This window comes from Falco biarmicus, chromosome 1 (genome assembly GCF_023638135.1).
Source record: "Falco biarmicus isolate bFalBia1 chromosome 1, bFalBia1.pri, whole genome shotgun sequence".
In the NCBI taxonomy this organism is placed as follows: Eukaryota; Metazoa; Chordata; class Aves; order Falconiformes; family Falconidae; genus Falco; species Falco biarmicus.
This window is the reverse complement of record NC_079288.1, coordinates 86,256,711-86,273,088: the sequence shown is the minus strand read 5'-3', so window position 1 is coordinate 86,273,088 and position 16,378 is coordinate 86,256,711. Positions and strand designations below refer to the sequence as shown.

Here is a 16,378-nt window from a genome sequence, read left to right as displayed (position 1 = left end):
GCCAAACTCTGTTTTTAAGACTGGTATGCTGCCGCAGCACCTCTGCAATCAGCCTCTAACACGCTTTTATCAAGCTAGCTTGGAGCATCAAACAGCATTTTGGACCCCCAAGTTATGAATACAGGACTTAAAAATCCCTGTGTAACCCTGCAGGCAGATAGCATCCATCAGCCAAGACTTCTAGGGGTTGGCTATCCAGATATTGGGAAGCCTGTCTCACTTGCAGCACATCTGCCAGCTGGGATTTCCAGCCTAGACACCTCCATTTCCACCACCTCCAGGGCTCAGCCTGAAGAGACATTCACGCAGCACTCTGGAAAACGAAGACACAGCCTTGATGCTTGCCATCACCACCAGCAGAAATTATGAACCTACCAGCATCAAGGAAGGTGGCTGCGAGACGGGCAGAGTTGATCCTGCCTGCAGTACCTTTGCGCCATAATTCATCTCATGCTTCCCAGGTAAGTTCCAAGGAAGGCAGAAAGGATGCCTGCACCTCCTTCTTCAAACATGCAGGGATTTGGGGCAGGGAAGGAATTTGGCTGGCGTCCCTTGATTACGCAAAGGAAGGGAGAACAGGGATGTCTTCCCGGAAGGACCAGAAAGTAGCCATGGCTCAAGTCAGACTGCGGGGCAGGATGTGGAAGTCCTTGTTACAGCAATAAAAAGGTCTCAAGTAGTTGGCTGGGGCGCCAGGAATACACCGACATGCCAGATCGGCTCAGAAGCAGCTTTTCACATCAGTGCAGTGGGAACATTTTTGTTTATTTGTTCCTCAGTGTTAGCCAAGAAGGAAGGAGGTGGTGGTCCGTTCCCCCTCACCACAGATGTCCTCAGCTCCCTGCAACAGCAGAAGGCTTAAAATTGGTGACACCTACATCTCCTGCTCCCTCCTACCAACTTGGGATGTCTGGTCTCACGTACGGGTTTTAATTTTGCTTTATAGGAGGGATGGAATGGCACGACCTGACTCACACAGGAGAGGCAGAGGTTGTGCTCTTGTCTATTCTTCTGAAGTTAGAGAATTTTTGTTTTCCATCCCAGGCCCAAATTAGTACTAATTATTCCATGCAAAATGGAGTTGCTTCAACAGGAAGGAAATAGGACAACAAATTATCCTGGAATAGAGAGGACTCACTGCTGCCTAAGCAAGCTATCTATTTGCACGTGGAATAAAAGGGGCATTCTCCCACATGTGTTTTGGGAAAAAAGCAGCCCCCTCCCCATTTTTTAGAAGATTTCTAACCTCCATGCCTCTTACAGCAGCCATCAGGATTTGCTACATGACCAACATGCCAAAACCCAACCCACACTCAGTTGTTTCGACTTCCACCATCAAAACTGCAGCCACCATAAACACTGCAGTACCATATGTGTAACCACAGCAAAAGAGGGTTTGACGGCCATGGCCGATGTTTTCAGTTAGGCAGGTTTTGACTCAGGGCAGGGAGGGAAGGGGAGGCGCAGCCACACACCCTCCCACAGCCTAAAGCAGGGTTTCCCACAACAGAGACATAACCCTCAAATTTAGTTGAACCTCAGCAGTCCCACCAGAGTCACGATGAGACCTCCACCTCCCACCTCCGCTTCCCAACCTCCCACCGGCTCAACACCAACCTGCAGGACACAGAGAAGATGGATTATTTGTGTGCCCCAACATGTCCCCCCACACAAACACAGTGGCACCCAACCCAGAAGGGTGGCCCCCTTCTTGCTGTGCTACAAAAAACTTTCCACTGCAAAAAGAACCCTACATGGATCAATGTGGGGCAGATGTGGAAAGCAGCACCATCATCACAGGTGTTTCCAGGACCATGCTGGGAGCATGAAGATGAAATTTAAGGTCTCCTGAAGAGGTTAGCCAGAGAAAAGTATGAATGAGCCACCTCCGCACTAGCAGCTGGACAGATGTATGTAACAGTGATGGCATCCACAGAGCCCAAGACATGTTTCCTATGAGCTCTGGCTACACACGTAAGTTTGAAGCACTGCCAGGTACTGCAGCTCACAGTACAGCCACGTAAGTTTTACCAGAGAAAAACGGTTTCCAGAATTTTTGTGTGTTTAATGAGAAGAAAGCACTTGTGATGAAAGCTGCTCTACCTGCTTACAAAAGCTACAGACATCAGGAAGAACAGGATCAGACTAGTCTCTAGCGATATCCAGGAGCAGCTGCTCCTGAGGAAGATGCAAGAAAACATTCTGGACAGTTCAGGAATCACTTGCTTATCGGTAAATTTCTTCCTAAGCCCTTCATACAGTGATTAAGCACAAACGATTCATACCCCATATATGAAATATTAATCTTTCCTAATGTGACTGCCGATGTTCCAGTTATCCGATTCAGATAACCGCACACTCCCAACAGCCCATTCCTTTTCCACCCCAAACCACATAAACACAATGTACAAAGCCCAGCAGCATTTTGTGATCCAGCTAGAAAAGAGCTGGCGATATCCTCCTCGGCCTCTGAGCCTTGAAGCAAAACAGCTGGATCTCACCAAAAGCAGGAGGGAAAGAGTTAAGGGCCGGGAGATGAATCACCCTACTGCTATAAACTCGGACATTTCCTACTTCTTCACTCTAGTGTTTCTTCCTGTCTGCAGGCTTTGGGGATGCTTACGGACCTGGTCACATTCAAATGATTTCCACTGCGACAGGAAAGCCTGGGGATTTGTTGTATTTCAAGAGGAAAATGCAATTTGTGAATGAGACCTAAAAGCAGCCGTGAGGGCTGACCTCCTTCCCACATAACACCAAGAATGAAGTACCAGCCAGCGGCCTGCACATCTGCTGTACTGCTTCTGACCCTATGGAAGCGTATGGCCACTCTGTTCCACGCAAAATAACCTACCCTACACTCCCCAGTGTTTTGAGGCATCAGGCAGAGCACGGCCATCCAATCGTGGCTCAGCACTGCCTTACCCGAAGCAGCTAAGGCAGACCTGCAGGCCAAGCCCGGCAGAGGTCACGCAACCTGCGCCCTTCCCGCTGGATCAGGATCTGCCGTCCCACTGCAAACACAGGGGGTCAGAGGAGAACAGATGTAGGTCATCGGCAGGAGGAGATGGGGAGAGAGGGAATTCGAACTACTCTTCCACAAGGATGTTGATGTTGGACTTGGACCAATATCACAGATCTGCACAGAGCATCAGTTATTTGAGAGTGGCATTTCAGAAAAGCAGAGCTTTGTATCCTATTAGCTTGAAAACAATACAGCCGCAGCAATGCCAGGACAGCAATGCCCCTGGAAACGGGAAACATCTATTTTCAGCATCTCCCAGTATCCTCCCACTGCTTTAACAAACTGTTTTTATAAAGATCAGGCAAAAGCCTGGAGCTTCCAACAGACACCTCCCCAAAAAGCTCTCCAACAGGCATGGAGAGGAACACAGGGAGGGGGACCGTGGCAGTGCCCATTTTCTGCCCAGCACAGACACGAAGTGTCTCTCACACAGCACCCCCAGGTCCCAGTGAAGCTGTGGTCCATGCCCCCACCCCCCCAAAACCGCCCTGGCTCTTCACCTTGGCCACAGCAGAAGTCATTGGGGGAGCTGGCAGCACAACGGCCATCCCTGGGGTCCTGTTCCTCGTCCCAGAGCCCTGCATGGAGCCGGTTTCCCAACTTCACCGTGGGAATAACGGCATGAGTTTGCATCTGATTCTTGATGGAAAGAGACATAAATCTTCCTTGCAAACCCGGCTGTTCCCTGTATCAGCTGCAGCCACCCGCACACCTCTTTCCCTGCCACCGTCTGCTGCAGCAACAGGAATTTAAATAAAGAAAGATTATGAACTCCTGTTGGGGCTGCAGTTTTATTCGCCTGCACCCCTTTCGTATCTAGAAGTCCTCGTACAGGAGAGGAAAAATCCCTACATATTTTCAAAACATCATGCATGCTCGCGGCAAGCTTCCCCCAGCCACAGACAGGCAGAGAAGGGATGACTAATTTTTTTTAGCGTTAATACACTGCAGAGAGTGTCCTGTGAACAAGCGAAGTAAATTCCTGAGGCTCTCGGCAAGGACCCTGCTGCTCCTTGCGAAACTTCCCAGCTGGAACCTCACAGCCGAAAAGGCAGAAAACATCATTTTTCCCTCCTCCAACAAACAGGGGCTGGGATTCCTTTCACGACAGTATTTGGATTTTAATGTCAGTCCATATTTAGCAGGAGGAAAATAAGCCTCCCTTCCTTCCTGTCACATTTTCCACCCTTGATGACATCCAAGAACAGAAAAAAGCAAGTCCTGGACGAGGAGGGAAGACGCATCTACCGAGCGTGGGAGAGCCAGGATCATGGTAGCCCATACGTTCCCCTCTGGGATGCACCGAGGCACCGGCAAGGAGGGGACACAGCCCTGGGACCTTGTGGTGAGGAAGGGTGTCCCCTCCAGTGCTCCAGCTTGGATCATCTCTCCCAGGCCAGGACAGGGCGAGAGCCAGGCCACACGCCTACGAGGCTGGCGTACCCTTCCCGCAAAGAATCCTTACGTCCTCAGCACAGGCCAAGAGGTGCCAAGGAGGCCGTGGGTCAGGCCGAGGGGGTTGCCCACGTGTGGGGGCCCCAGCGCGGGACCCCCGGAGCCCAGATCCTGCAGCAGGGAGAGCCGAGCCGTGGCAGGGAGGTGGCCGGTGCCCTGGGATCTGCCTGCACCCGGCGACGTGTTCCCGGTGTCGGGGGGGTCCCCAGCTCGGCCCCCCCGCGGGGTGGGAGGGGGCCGTGGGGAGCTGCGGACCCACGTGTGGAAGTTCACACGCCCCGATCGCGATTCACTTTTTATGATTATTATTATGAAAAAATAAAACCCACAGCGGGGCGGGGGGGGGGGGAGTGGTGTAGGACGAGGTGGGACCCCGCCGAGCCGGGCCCCACGCAGAGGCCGCGAACACGCGTGTGTCGTCGCCCCCCCGTCGCTATAACAACCCCGGGCCCTTCCCCGCCGCGTCCCCCTGCTCCGGCGGCCGCTCACCTGCGGCGCGGCGGGCGGCGCCGGGCCCGGGCCCGCTTCTTGTCCCTCGCTGGCTCTCGCCGCCGCCCAACGGCTCCGGTGCGACGCCGCGGCGGCCGGCCGCGACCATGGACGCCGCGCCGGGGGAGGGCGCGGGGGTCGGGGAACGGGGAATGGGGGGGGGGGGGGAAGGGGGGGGAATAAGGGGAGGGGAAGGGGGGAGGCGCCGCCGCCCCTCAGCGCCCCGCCGCAGGGCTGCCGGCCCTCAGCGGCGCCCCCGCAGCCGCCCGCCCGCTCCTGCCGCTGCCGCCGTTGCCGCCATGGTGCGGCTCCATGCAGGGCGCGCTCCGCTGACAGGGCCGGGGCGGGGCCTCGGGGCGGGGCGAGGGGCGGGGCGAGGCGGCCACAGCGGGATCCCTCCGCCAGGTGCCCGGCGGTCGTTCCCGTTACGGTGCTGCCACCTGCCGGCTGCGAGAGGCTGCCCCGGTTTGCCCCACACGCACACCCCGCCCCTTTCCCCGTCCCGCCGCCGTTGGGTGACGGCAGGGCCCGGCCCCGCCGCCCCGGGCCCGCCCCGCCGTCCGGATCCGGCGCCGTGCTCCGGGAGGGAGAGGGCGGGCACTTCCTCGCCTCACAGCCACTGTCTGTCAACGCGACGGGCGGGCACGACGGCCAATCAGTGGCGGCGACGCGCGGGGTGGGCGGGCTCAGAGCGGCCCCGGGGCGCGGCGGCGGCGGGCGCAGGTAGGGCCTCTGCGCAGCGCGGCGGCGGCGGGCGCGAGTCCGGAGCGAGGGGATACACGGCCTGAGGGGATCCCGGGGGAAGTCGGCGTGGGGGGGATTCCAGCGTGGGGGGGGATTCCAGCGAGGTCCGCCATGAGGGGACCCCGTCGTGATGGGGCCCTGCCGTGAGGAGATCCCGGCGTGAGGGGAACCCGCCGGGAGTGGGCCCCGCTGGGAAGGGGACCCCGGCGTGAGTAGGGCCCGGTGGCCGCCCCGCCCCCAGGCCCACCGGGCCCACCGAGCTGGGAGCTCCGGGGCGGCGGGCGGGGGTGGGCTCTCGAGTTTATTGACAAGCATAAAGTCTGGCAGCGCCCCCCTGGGGGCGGGGGGGCCGAGTTGCGGGGCGCCGGGGCCCGGCTGAGAGAGCAGGCAGGGCCCTGCCGCGGCCTGACCGTCCCAGGCTGCTGCTGCTCTGGGAGAAGGACCTTTGTCGGGCTGCCATCCTTTTCCGTCGGCGAGAAGCCACGTCGCCCTGGGCCTAAAGCAGGATCCGAGCCTTGCCCCTTCGCCTGGCATGACCCTGCACTGCTTGCAGTCAAAGCCCGCAGCTGGGATACACCCAGGCGCAAAAAGAATAAACACAGATTGGGCCATGGCAGAAGGGAACTAGGTTGGTGAATGCACAGTCGAGAGCTGAACTTTGACCACAATATTTTTGCTTTGTGTGCTTTCTGCCTGGAATTTCCCCCAGCCCTAATTGCTGTGGCAGTGAGGTTGAGTGTCTGTGCCGAGGGGCCAGGCTCCTGCAGAAAAGCCCACGCTCCTATAGAAAAGCCAAACAAAGCAGCCTTCCACTCATGCCAAGTCTCTCTCTCTCTCTCCTCAGTTGCTGAGCCAGGATGGGTTTTGCTGAAGACAAAGTGTACGACTACATTTTGAAAAACTTCAAAAATTTCAAGAACATCCGTGTGGCATCACTGGCCGATTCCCTGAGCTGCCTCACCGATGATGACAGAGTAATTTCCTGCTTTCCTGAGTCCTGCTGGGCTCCTTCCCCATTGTATAGCTTGGGCAACGTATAGCTGCCTTACCTCTAAGCCAGACCCGCTCTTAGATGTTCTGTGTTTTATTTAGGATGAGCTTCACACTCGGGAGGAAATGCGGGGGAGCCAGGCGACCGTCTATAGGTTTTATCAGCACCTGAAGTGCCGGCAGGGCTGGGTGCTGGATCTCATCGAAGCACTGCGCCAGAACAATGCAGGGCATCTGGCTGATGAGCTGCAGCACGTATACAACTCCTGGCAAATCAGTATGTAGCTTCGTTGTCCCTGGGTGCTGCCCCAGAGGTCAGGTGGAGATGGGGACCCAAACCATGTCTCCTGATGTCTGCCAAGCAGCTGGCCTTGTTCCCTGCTTTGGCTTCCCAGTGGCCTGGGGGTGTCTGAGACCATCTCCAGGGATGCTCCTCACCCTGGTGATGTGCCTGAGGATGAAAGGGTTCTTGTTTGATGGTGCTTGGGCTGGCAGTGGGCTGGGTTTCTCACCTGGAGGGGAGATGGAAAGATGAATGAAGGGGTGTTGTGGGCTTGGCTGATGTGGGGAAGAGCAGAGACACACGAGAGGCTGCCTTGGCCCCATGCTGATCCTCTGCCCCCTCGGCTTTTTCCCCAACATCCCTGTTCATGAACCACCTTGGCTCCTCCAGGTCCCCCAGCTGCTGCCAGTGCCTCCTTCCCTCCTGCAGTCAGCAATGCCCGTCCTGCTGTCTCCTCTGTCGGTTCCTCCACACCATCCACAGGGCCGAGCCCTGCTCTGGGCACCCCATTAGCTGAGCAGCCATGCCAAGACCCACCTGTTGGCAGCCATCCGCCTCTCCTGCCCAGTGCTGCTACCGTCACAGGCATGGACCTGGATGCCAGGGTTCCGGTGCAGGAATCGGTGAGTGGGGCACGCATCAGACAGGGACACAAAGGTCCTGTTTGGGACCGGTGTGGTGGGGCGTGGGGAGCCTGTGATAGGGCCAGGCTTGTTCAGGGACACCACAAGCAGCCTCTTGTTGCTGGTCTTTGCTCCATGCTTGCTGCATCTGGTAATATGTAGCCTACATATAGCCTTATAGCTGCTCCCCTCTTCTGATTCCGTTCCATGGATGGGAGTGCAGGGTCTGTTCTGTTAGTCCAGGCTCCCTTCCACAGCCCCTGACCCCATGCAGGCCTGTGAGCTGGGTGCTGAGGAGGGCACCTTCATCACCAGGATCACCTGGGTCACTGAGTCAGGGTTCGGGACACCCTGCTGGTCCCAGACCCCCTCATCCTGGTGCAGTGATTTAACACAGCTTATTTCCTTCCAGCTCCCCAAAACATTCCTGGAGCAAGAAAGCCCCCAGTCACCTCCACCTGAGAGTGCAGTGTGTGATGGAGTGAGTGATGGGCACAGTGGAGAGAGGCATCACTCACACCCCATCAAGACTACCCAGGTGGCACCAGGGACCCCTAGGGCAGACAGCGTGGCTGTGGCCTTGGCTGCCCCCCCTCCACAGGGCCGGGACTGGCTGGGCCGCCAGCAGCACCCGGTGTGTGTGGACAACGGGTGTTTTGGGAACGCTAACCACCTGCACCGCGGTGCACCAGGCTTGGGTCTGGGCAGGTCTCTTCCGCTGAGGGACACAAGCATCGCTCACAGCCCTAGGCAGCCCAGGAACGAGCCCCAAGAGGACTTCTATGTCTCCACTGAGTCAGTGCCGAGGCTGGAGGAGGCCGCTCACAGCAGGGGGCCACAGCCCCCAAACACACTGCCAGAAAAACAGGTTGTGCCCAGCTTTGAGCATGGTGAGCCCCCAGACAGCTTTGTGGATGTGCGCAGCCCGCTCCTCATACAGCAGCAGTTTGACGCGGAGCAGAAGTGTGTCGGGATGTGGCAAGAGCACAGAGGAGGTGAAGGTAGGTTTCCTTGCTGGCAGAGCTATGTAGCCACTGTGCAGCCATGCTGATGGGGAGTAGGGCTGAAGGTGCTGCTGGTTGCCCCTCCTGACAAGAAGGACACTGAGGGGCTGGAGCATGGCCAGAGATGGGCAGTAGGGCTGGGGAAGGGGCTGGAGCGCTAGTCATGGGGGCGGCTGGGGGCACTGGGGGGGTCAGCCTGGAGAGAAGGGGGCTGGGGGGGACCCGGTGGCTCTGCAACGGCCTGGCAGGAGGCTGTAGCCAGGGGGGGTCGGTCTCTGCTCCCCAGGAACCAGCGACAGGACGAGAGCAAACGGCCTCACGTTGTGCCAGGGGAGGGTGAGATTGGGTGTGAGGGAACATTCTGCACCGAAAGGGCTGGCAGGCGCTGGCACAGGCTGCCTGGGGACGGGGATGGGGACGGGGGGACAGGGGGGAAGAGTCACCATCCCTGGGGGTGTTCAGAAAACATGTAGATGGGGTGCCTGGGGACATGGTTTAGTGGTGGCTTTGGCAGTGCTGGTTAATGGTTGGAATACAATGGAACAGACTTTCAGTTGGAAGGGACCTACAACAATTGTCTAGTCCAACCGCATTTTAATTTTTGTTTGCCTGTGGGGCAGCTTTGGGGTGTGAAACCCACCCAGTTTGCAGAGATGTTTGTGTCCCACAGCTGCTGACTGGGGGGGGATTTAACATCTCCTGCATCAGCCGCCTGCGTGGGTTCCGTGTGTCAGGACAAAGCCCTGCCCTCCCCTCCAGGGTCCCTGGGAGGGACCCCCATCCCTCCCAGCCTTCTCTGCACTAGGAGGGTCAGCATCTCCTGGTCTGGGACATGTGGGATAGGGCCACTCCAGGACCCCTGTCCCTCTGGAGATGCTCTTGGCGGCTGGTGGCTATGGAGCTCAGCTCCTGCAGGAGTCTTAAAAGCCTCAATTTCCCTCAGTCTCCCCCAGACTTGCAGCCCACCCTGAGTACCCTTGGCCTATGGATCCATGGGTGCTGCCCACCCAGCCAGGGTGCTGATGCTGTGGTGCTGCCCCACTCCCCCTGTCTGCAAACCTGCTGGCAGGCAAGATACTGGACTCAGTGATCTAAAGGGACTGGACGATCTTAAGGATCTTTTCCAACCTAAATGATTCTGTGATTCTATTTTATCATTCTGTGCCTGTCCTGCTTGATGGTGAGGATGGAGGATGGCAGAGAAGGTGGTGGCATGGTGTCAGACACTGGGGGATGCCATGGGGACCCTCCCAAGGAATGGGACAGGCAGTAGTCATAGCTGCTGGTACAGGCCAGCCCAAGGTAGCGTCTGCCTTCATAGCCCATGAGCGCTCATGGGGGTGCAGAGAGCATTCATGGAGGTGCAGAGAACAACTTTCTGGTGTTGTTGCTTATCTCCCCTCCCATCTCCCCAGCCTTCTCCAGGAAGGGAGCGAGGTTGGGTTGTGCAGAAATCCCACCTGGCTGCTTGTTCTTCTTCCAGTTGTTGTTGCAGTTGTTGCTCACTATATTTTGGTAAACATCCTGACCAGAACTCGGCAGAGGCACTTGCTTCATTTGTAATGTAAAATGTCTCAGCTGAATGTCTGCACCCCAGTTTCAGCAGCATGGGGCTATCCTGCTCTCAGAGGGAGGAACAGATTGGAGGTGCTGGCTTGGCGGGTGCCATCTTGTTTACCTGGACCTACTGGGAGAGCTCAGGTGCCAGCAGAGCGCTGGGTCCCACAGCACTGGGTCTTGTTCCCTGTGTGACCTCCTCAGCTCTGGGAGTTTCCTGTGGCAGCATCCTTGAGGAAGAGCAAAATTTGCCTTTTGGGTCCCCTGATTAACACAATATGTTTTGTTTTCTCCCCAACAGAGACTTTGATGGAAACAACTACCCTGGTTGCTACCCCTGCACCCAGAGATGCTTCCCCGTTCTGTGACACATCCACGAAGCCTCCTGTGCAAGAGAAAGAACTGCCCACAGGGGAGACAGCCAGCAGCACCCTCTCCATGCCGATGAAGGAGGAAGTAGGTGACCTTTCTCATTGCCACTTGCATTTCATTCAGGTCCTTGCAAACTCCTCCTGGTTGGGAGATTTGCTGCTGCAGTGTAAGATTTTGAGCTGGCAGCGAGTTTATTTGGTTGTTTTTTTTTTCCTGCTGTGTTCATGTCCCCATCCAGACATTGAATTCTGGAGCATGGGAGAAGGGAGCCAAGGTTTGTTGGGCTTTAACTCCTTATTTCCCCTCCTTGACTTGCCAGTCTCCTGGCTTCCAGGTGTCTCTTTCCACCCCTCTTCTCACTCCTTGTCTCCCCTTCCTTCCTTCCTGTTTCTCCCCCTAATACCAAAGGCTCCCTGGAGCCCAAACGCTTCCCTGCCCTGCTCGCTCTCCCAGCCCTGGGAGTTACCTATGACCCAACCTTGCTGTTAGTGGCTGAAGGGTGCTGAATTGGGCTTGTCGCGTAACGTGTGTACCTGAGACCAGGCCAAATGGGTGCTCCCCATGGCACCCAGACCCTCTCATTGTCTCCCAAAGGTGGTCTCAGCCTCGGTGGACACTCTCCTGGGCACAACTGTTGTAGGCAAGGCTGAGCGGACGGCCTCCCGGGTGAGCTCTGCCACAAGCGTCTGGGAGTCTGGCAGCAACATCGAGGGTGATGTGGAGCTCAGCAAGCCAGGCATCCTCCTCTCCACAGATGGGGAGCACCCAGAGGCAGCTGGCATATGCCCAGGCTCTCAAGGGCCCTGCGGCCCCTATTCCACGGAATCCAATAGCTTCACCCTTGGTAGTGAACAGCTCATGGTGAGCACGGATAGCTCAAGCTCAGGAGAACAGCTCTCTAGAGTCTCCTTAGGATGCCCAGCTCCAGCAGACCCCAGGGAAGGGGAGACAGCTGGAGCAAGCAGAGACTCCCATCCACCTTCAAGCTGGTACAGCACCTCTCTGGGTACCCATGAGGTCCGTGTGGACCACTACCCCAGCACCCAGCTCGAGGCAGGCAGTGACCTCCAAGACAGAGCTGGTCCTCCAGGAAACTCCCCTGACTCTAGCAGGGGTCGTGGCACTGTGACCAGCTCGTCTCAGGCCAAAGTCCCCCCAGGGGACAGCAATGGACCATCCCTGCCATACATCTTTGCAGCTGTGGGCATCGCTGTGATTTCAGCTGTGGCGTTTCTGGTGTATGCTCGATTGCAGAAATAGTGCTGGAGTGGGTGGTGTGCCACGACCGTCACTCAGCCTGAGTGATTCCTCTTTGTAGCACAAATTTGGCCAACACATCTGAAACCTGGAGAGCAGCGGGGGGGACAAGTCAGGGCGTTGTTACATTTCTTTCTGAAAGATTTTGCTGGAAGAGGCCTTGGTTGTGTGATGCTGTTGGGTTTGGGTCTGTTCCCTCCCCCATTTCCCAGCCATCTTTTCTGTAGCCTTCTCCTTTTACACCCATAGAGAGGGTCTTGCTCAAGGAGTCATGCCTTAAGTCAAAAAAGGAAGTCCTCGTGGCAATTCTCCACGTCTTCCTTGTTTGGTCCCAAGAGGGTCCTGGTGGTCCAAAGAGTGACTGATTTTGATGGCTTTCCTCACCTTGGCTTGAAACGTGCCTGAGGTGCTTCATGTTGAATTTGCCTAACTTCATGTCTCTGGGTCTGCTGCTGGGACCTTTGCTCGGCTCTGCTGCTCGTTTTGCCCAGTGCTGGGTGCACAGGCAGGACCCTGGTGCACCAAGTCACACTGCCTTCTCACTCATGACAAGAGACGCCCCTCTGATGAGAGCACAGTCTGTCATGCTGGGCTAGACCGCATGCAAGCTGCCCGCTCTCCCAGGAGCTGTCGTCCTACTTTGGTGCTCTGCTTTGGAGCATCCTTCCCTGCTGCTGAGGGTCAGGGGTGGACTCTGGCATCACTTGATGTGGCACTGGCACCCTGGGGATAAAGCTGAGGGTCAGGAAAGAGCCATATCTAACCAGCGTGCTTGAGGATCAACCTCATTTCACCCCCCTCCAGGCAGGGAAGGGGGGTTATGCTTTAAGAGGAGTGCAGATTCATGCAATGCCAGTGCTAAGTGGACTTGGTCCCACACAGGATTGTTGGGCGTCTTTAATTTTTCGGCTGTATTTAATGAGCCTGGCTAGGAGCGTGGATGTAGTTCTCACCTTTCTTGATACATGGTGCTAAGGGATAGGAATATAGGAAGCTTGCATCTGCACTGGGACACAAATAGGGTTGGCTCTGTACGCTGCAGGGAGGCCGTAGAATCATAGAATAGACTGGCTTGGGTTGGAAGGGACCTTAAAAACATCTAGTCCCAACCCCCTGCCATGGGCAGGGACACCTTCCACTAGCCCAGGTTGCTCCAAGCCCCGTTCAGCCTGGCCTTGAACACTGCCAGGGATGGGGCATCCACAGCTTCTACCCAGTGACTGAGATGCTCTGGATTATTATGAAGGTTCCATTCAAAACTGCAGCCCATGATTTCCCTGCTTATCCCCAGAGATCAGCTTGGAGTGCAAGGGGACTGGGCTGCAAGATTTGTAAGATAAATTTTTTAAGTCCAAATAAATTCTCAGCTTCCCCCAGCCCAGGGCAGAAAGGACACCTCTCAGTCGCTGCTGGCAGGCATCTCTAACTCTAGGCAGTGTAGTGATCCCCAGTCATGCTGCCTGCTTCTGTTGCTGCAGCTGCAGGTTGTTTGCCATCTCATCTACTCCCTCCCAAAAGCACAGGGACACAAAAGTAACAAAACTACTTTTCTGTAGTGAGAGGGTTGTTATAGCTAGAGGATTGTTTAAATTTTTTTTAAGCTCTTAAAATGCCAGCATAGACATCTAGGTGTTCCCAACCTCCTGTGATTTGCTGGGAGGCAACAGGAGAGCAGGAGATGGGGCTGGGCAAAACGTTTGGCGATCTGGTCCTGGATTTGCACTGCAGAAGGCTTGTGCCATGGGCTGGCACGGTTTGAATCGGGCGAGGATGTGGTGGACTTGAAACCACTTTGGTGGCCTGGTGCTGATGCTTGGGCTACACTTGTAATCCAGGCTGTTGCTTCTTCCCTGCTTTACTGTGTCCAGTAACTTATTCCCCCTGGATTCCTGCTGTTTGGCACAGCTTCCCAAAATACATCCTTCCTGCTGGCAGGCAAGCAGGAGGGAGGTGAGCTCCCCGGTGCTTGGCTGCCAAGTGTCTGGAGCTCAGCCTGTGGTGGGAAGGGTCTGTCAGCCCTGCGATGGAGTGAATGACCAGTCCTCCCTCCTAACACTTCGTCTTTGCTCAAAAATGCAAGAAATGCCTACCTTAAACGGTAAAGGATGATAAAGATATGCAACAGTGAGGTGTTGATACTGATCTGACAAGGCTGCTATCCAGGTGAGCTTGAGGTGTTTGTTCATTGCTTGCTCAGTGCCTGGTGCTTTATCTGTCAGAGGAAGGGACGGTGCTTTTAAATACACTTAACCTCCTCTGCTGGGAGATGGAAGGTGAGGGCTGTTCTCCCCTGTTCTAGGTAACGTGGTGACTTGTCCAAAACCTCCAGGATTCCCCATCAGCAGTCCCCAGTAAGCTGTTGGGTTTTTTTCCTCAGCTTTTGTAATTTTGCCAGTGGGGGCTTTGTAGAGCCCTGCCACTCCCCATGAAAGCTGTAGTTCTCACCACTAAGAATTGCTCTTTATTTGGAGTGGGTAAGGAAATCTCCCCAAATCCTTTCACCTTGTTAAAAGGCTCATGTTTACTGCTCAATATTGCACCAAAATGAAGCAGAATACATGAGCCTGCATAACTACACTGCAGAATCCATCTAAAAATTTGTTAGAGAAGGGGCATGTGCCTTCTCCATATGCTTTCTGCATGATTTGGAGGACGTCTGTGAGATCCCAAACCAGCAGCATCCACACCAAGGCCCTTTCTCTGATGCTTTACTTGCCTTGCGATATTCTTCACATATTTTCCCGCCTCTTTTTAGCAATAGCTTGTACGCTTTGCTTTTTCATGTTAAATTGCTCTTGTGAAACAGCTGGTTTATCATCACTTCAGACTTGATAAAAGCACATGTTCAGTTTTCTGCTGTGAAGTGCCGATATTTTCACAGTTGTCATTTAGCACTTTAAAGGTATAATCAGCAGGTAAGCCTGCAGGAGGGAACTGTGTCCCTGCACATCATTCAAAATAAGATAAAAAGCCTTTTACTAACTGTATAATAAAATTGTTTGCCACTTCACACTCAACTTGTGAGGTTGTCATGTGTGTTTGTAAGACGAGGGGTATGAATCTCAGCTTTTGAAGCCTCTGTGGAACACGGGAAGTTTTCACGTAGAAGTTGGCTGGAGAATTAAATCACCTAACTTACCTGCTCAGGGTGCTGGGGCTGCAAGCAGCCCTCCTCTGCCTTTTTTGGGGCAGGGTTGCAGCAGCTGATGCATTTTGTTTTCCCATTTAAGATGACAGGTGCTTTTAGAGAAGGCCATTTGTACAACTTTTACCATAGACAATTTCAAGTGGCTCCATCCATGGGGGCTGAACTGTTTCCTTTGCTGTGGAACTGCGTTTGGATTTCTTGGAGAACTCTTGCCTGTGTATCGAGAAATGTCAGCTGGGAATTCAGCTTCATTTTCTCCTCCTCCTCCTCAGTCCACCTCTGGGCAGCTTTGATCTTAGGAGCTGTGTGTTGGGCACATTGGGGTGACACCTCCTATTCCAGCATCCCAGAGAGCAGAGGTGACCTCCCGGGGTTTGTGGGTAGGTTCAGACAGTGCCAAGAACCACCGCATCTGCAGCCTTTTGGTGAAAGGGGCAGGTATAAAGCCCTCTTTGTTGCTCACAGCAACATCCGGATCTGTGCCAGGGTCTTGAGGAGCAGGAGGTTTATGAAACTGTTGCCAGAGAGAAATGCTTTGCAGGGCACTACTGGCAGCGACACAGTGAGACTGAGGCCATCAGTCTGTACCAGGAAGAGGTGGACAGGATTTGGGGACACTTCCCAGACCTTGTTTCGGAGCAAGCAGAGGTCATGGTCTAGAGGATGCCCGCCACGGCAGGTCTTCCTGTCAGTCACAGGAAACCCAGACAGCAGGTTGAGGATGAAGACAGGGAGGGTGATTCTTTAGGTGTAGCTGAGCTATGGAAATCTTCACAGGATATTGTGGTTGCCAAAAAGGAAGTGGGCAAGTTCTGGGAAGAGAAATGCACCACAAGCTTTTAAGCATATTTCTGAGCTGCAAACAGTTGGAAGCTAGAAGAGTGTTTGGAAGAAATAGGGCCGTGGGCAGCTGCAGCTGGGTGGTGGCAGGCTGGGAGGGAAGGACCCCCGGGCCTGCATGTAACCAGGTAGACACCATGCACGGGTGCATGCTGAGGTGGGCACTATGCACCAAGGGCGGCACACTGCTGACATTTCTTCATGATCCAAATTCTCCCAGGTTCTCTGGCTGAATTGGTTTGTGGGATCCTGCACAGAAAAGGGAGCTGGGCCACCTTTGCCAGCCTGGGTTCAGCTCTGGTGTGCAGGGACCAGCAGTGGTTGCTCCCCAGGTACCGCTTCTTGTCTGCTGAACAGCTTTGGGCTTGGCCTGACCTGCAGAAAAGAGGTATCAACATCACCAAAACTGCCACTGTGCCGGGCTCCGGCTCACCCCTCACTGGCAAAGGGAGCCCTGGGGGTGAGCTGGCCTGTGGCATACACCTTCTGGGGACAAATAGGAAGTTTTCAAGCAGCGCGATGGAAACAGCCCTTTGTAGTAGTGTTACATGCCATCTCCACGCTGCCTTTTACAGAAGAGGCTCCCAAGGG

General features: G+C 55.3%; 2 protein-coding genes across 7 annotated transcripts in view; one reads left to right on the top strand and one right to left on the bottom strand.

Annotated features, from left to right (window-relative positions):
• Window positions 1-5,126, bottom strand: part of PTPRA (protein tyrosine phosphatase receptor type A) — a 133,813-nt gene extending 128,687 nt beyond the window's left edge. For both annotated transcript variants that reach the window (XM_056343474.1, XM_056343491.1), the window contains exon 1: window positions 4,970-5,126. The gene's annotated coding sequence lies outside the window, so the exon portion shown is untranslated. The remainder of the gene's footprint in view (window positions 1-4,969) is intronic.
• Window positions 5,127-5,549: 423 nt separating this feature from the next.
• On the top strand, window positions 5,550-14,816 carry MAVS (mitochondrial antiviral signaling protein). 5 transcript variants are annotated; one of them, XM_056343532.1, is made up of 7 exons: window positions 5,550-5,692; window positions 6,558-6,687; window positions 6,806-6,980; window positions 7,377-7,609; window positions 8,022-8,610; window positions 10,472-10,626; window positions 11,137-14,816. In XM_056343532.1, exons 2-7 carry the CDS (start codon window positions 6,571-6,573, stop codon window positions 11,800-11,802), a joined length of 1,935 nt encoding a protein of 644 aa, XP_056199507.1. In that variant the 5' UTR covers window positions 5,550-5,692; window positions 6,558-6,570; the 3' UTR covers window positions 11,803-14,816. The 5 variants fall into 5 exon arrangements, with proteins under 5 accessions (XP_056199507.1, XP_056199530.1, XP_056199516.1 ...); XM_056343555.1 differs by lacking the exon at window positions 5,550-5,692 and adding an exon at window positions 5,709-5,729; XM_056343541.1 differs by lacking the exon at window positions 5,550-5,692 and adding an exon at window positions 5,803-5,921.
• The last annotated feature ends 1,562 nt before the right edge of the window (window positions 14,817-16,378 follow it).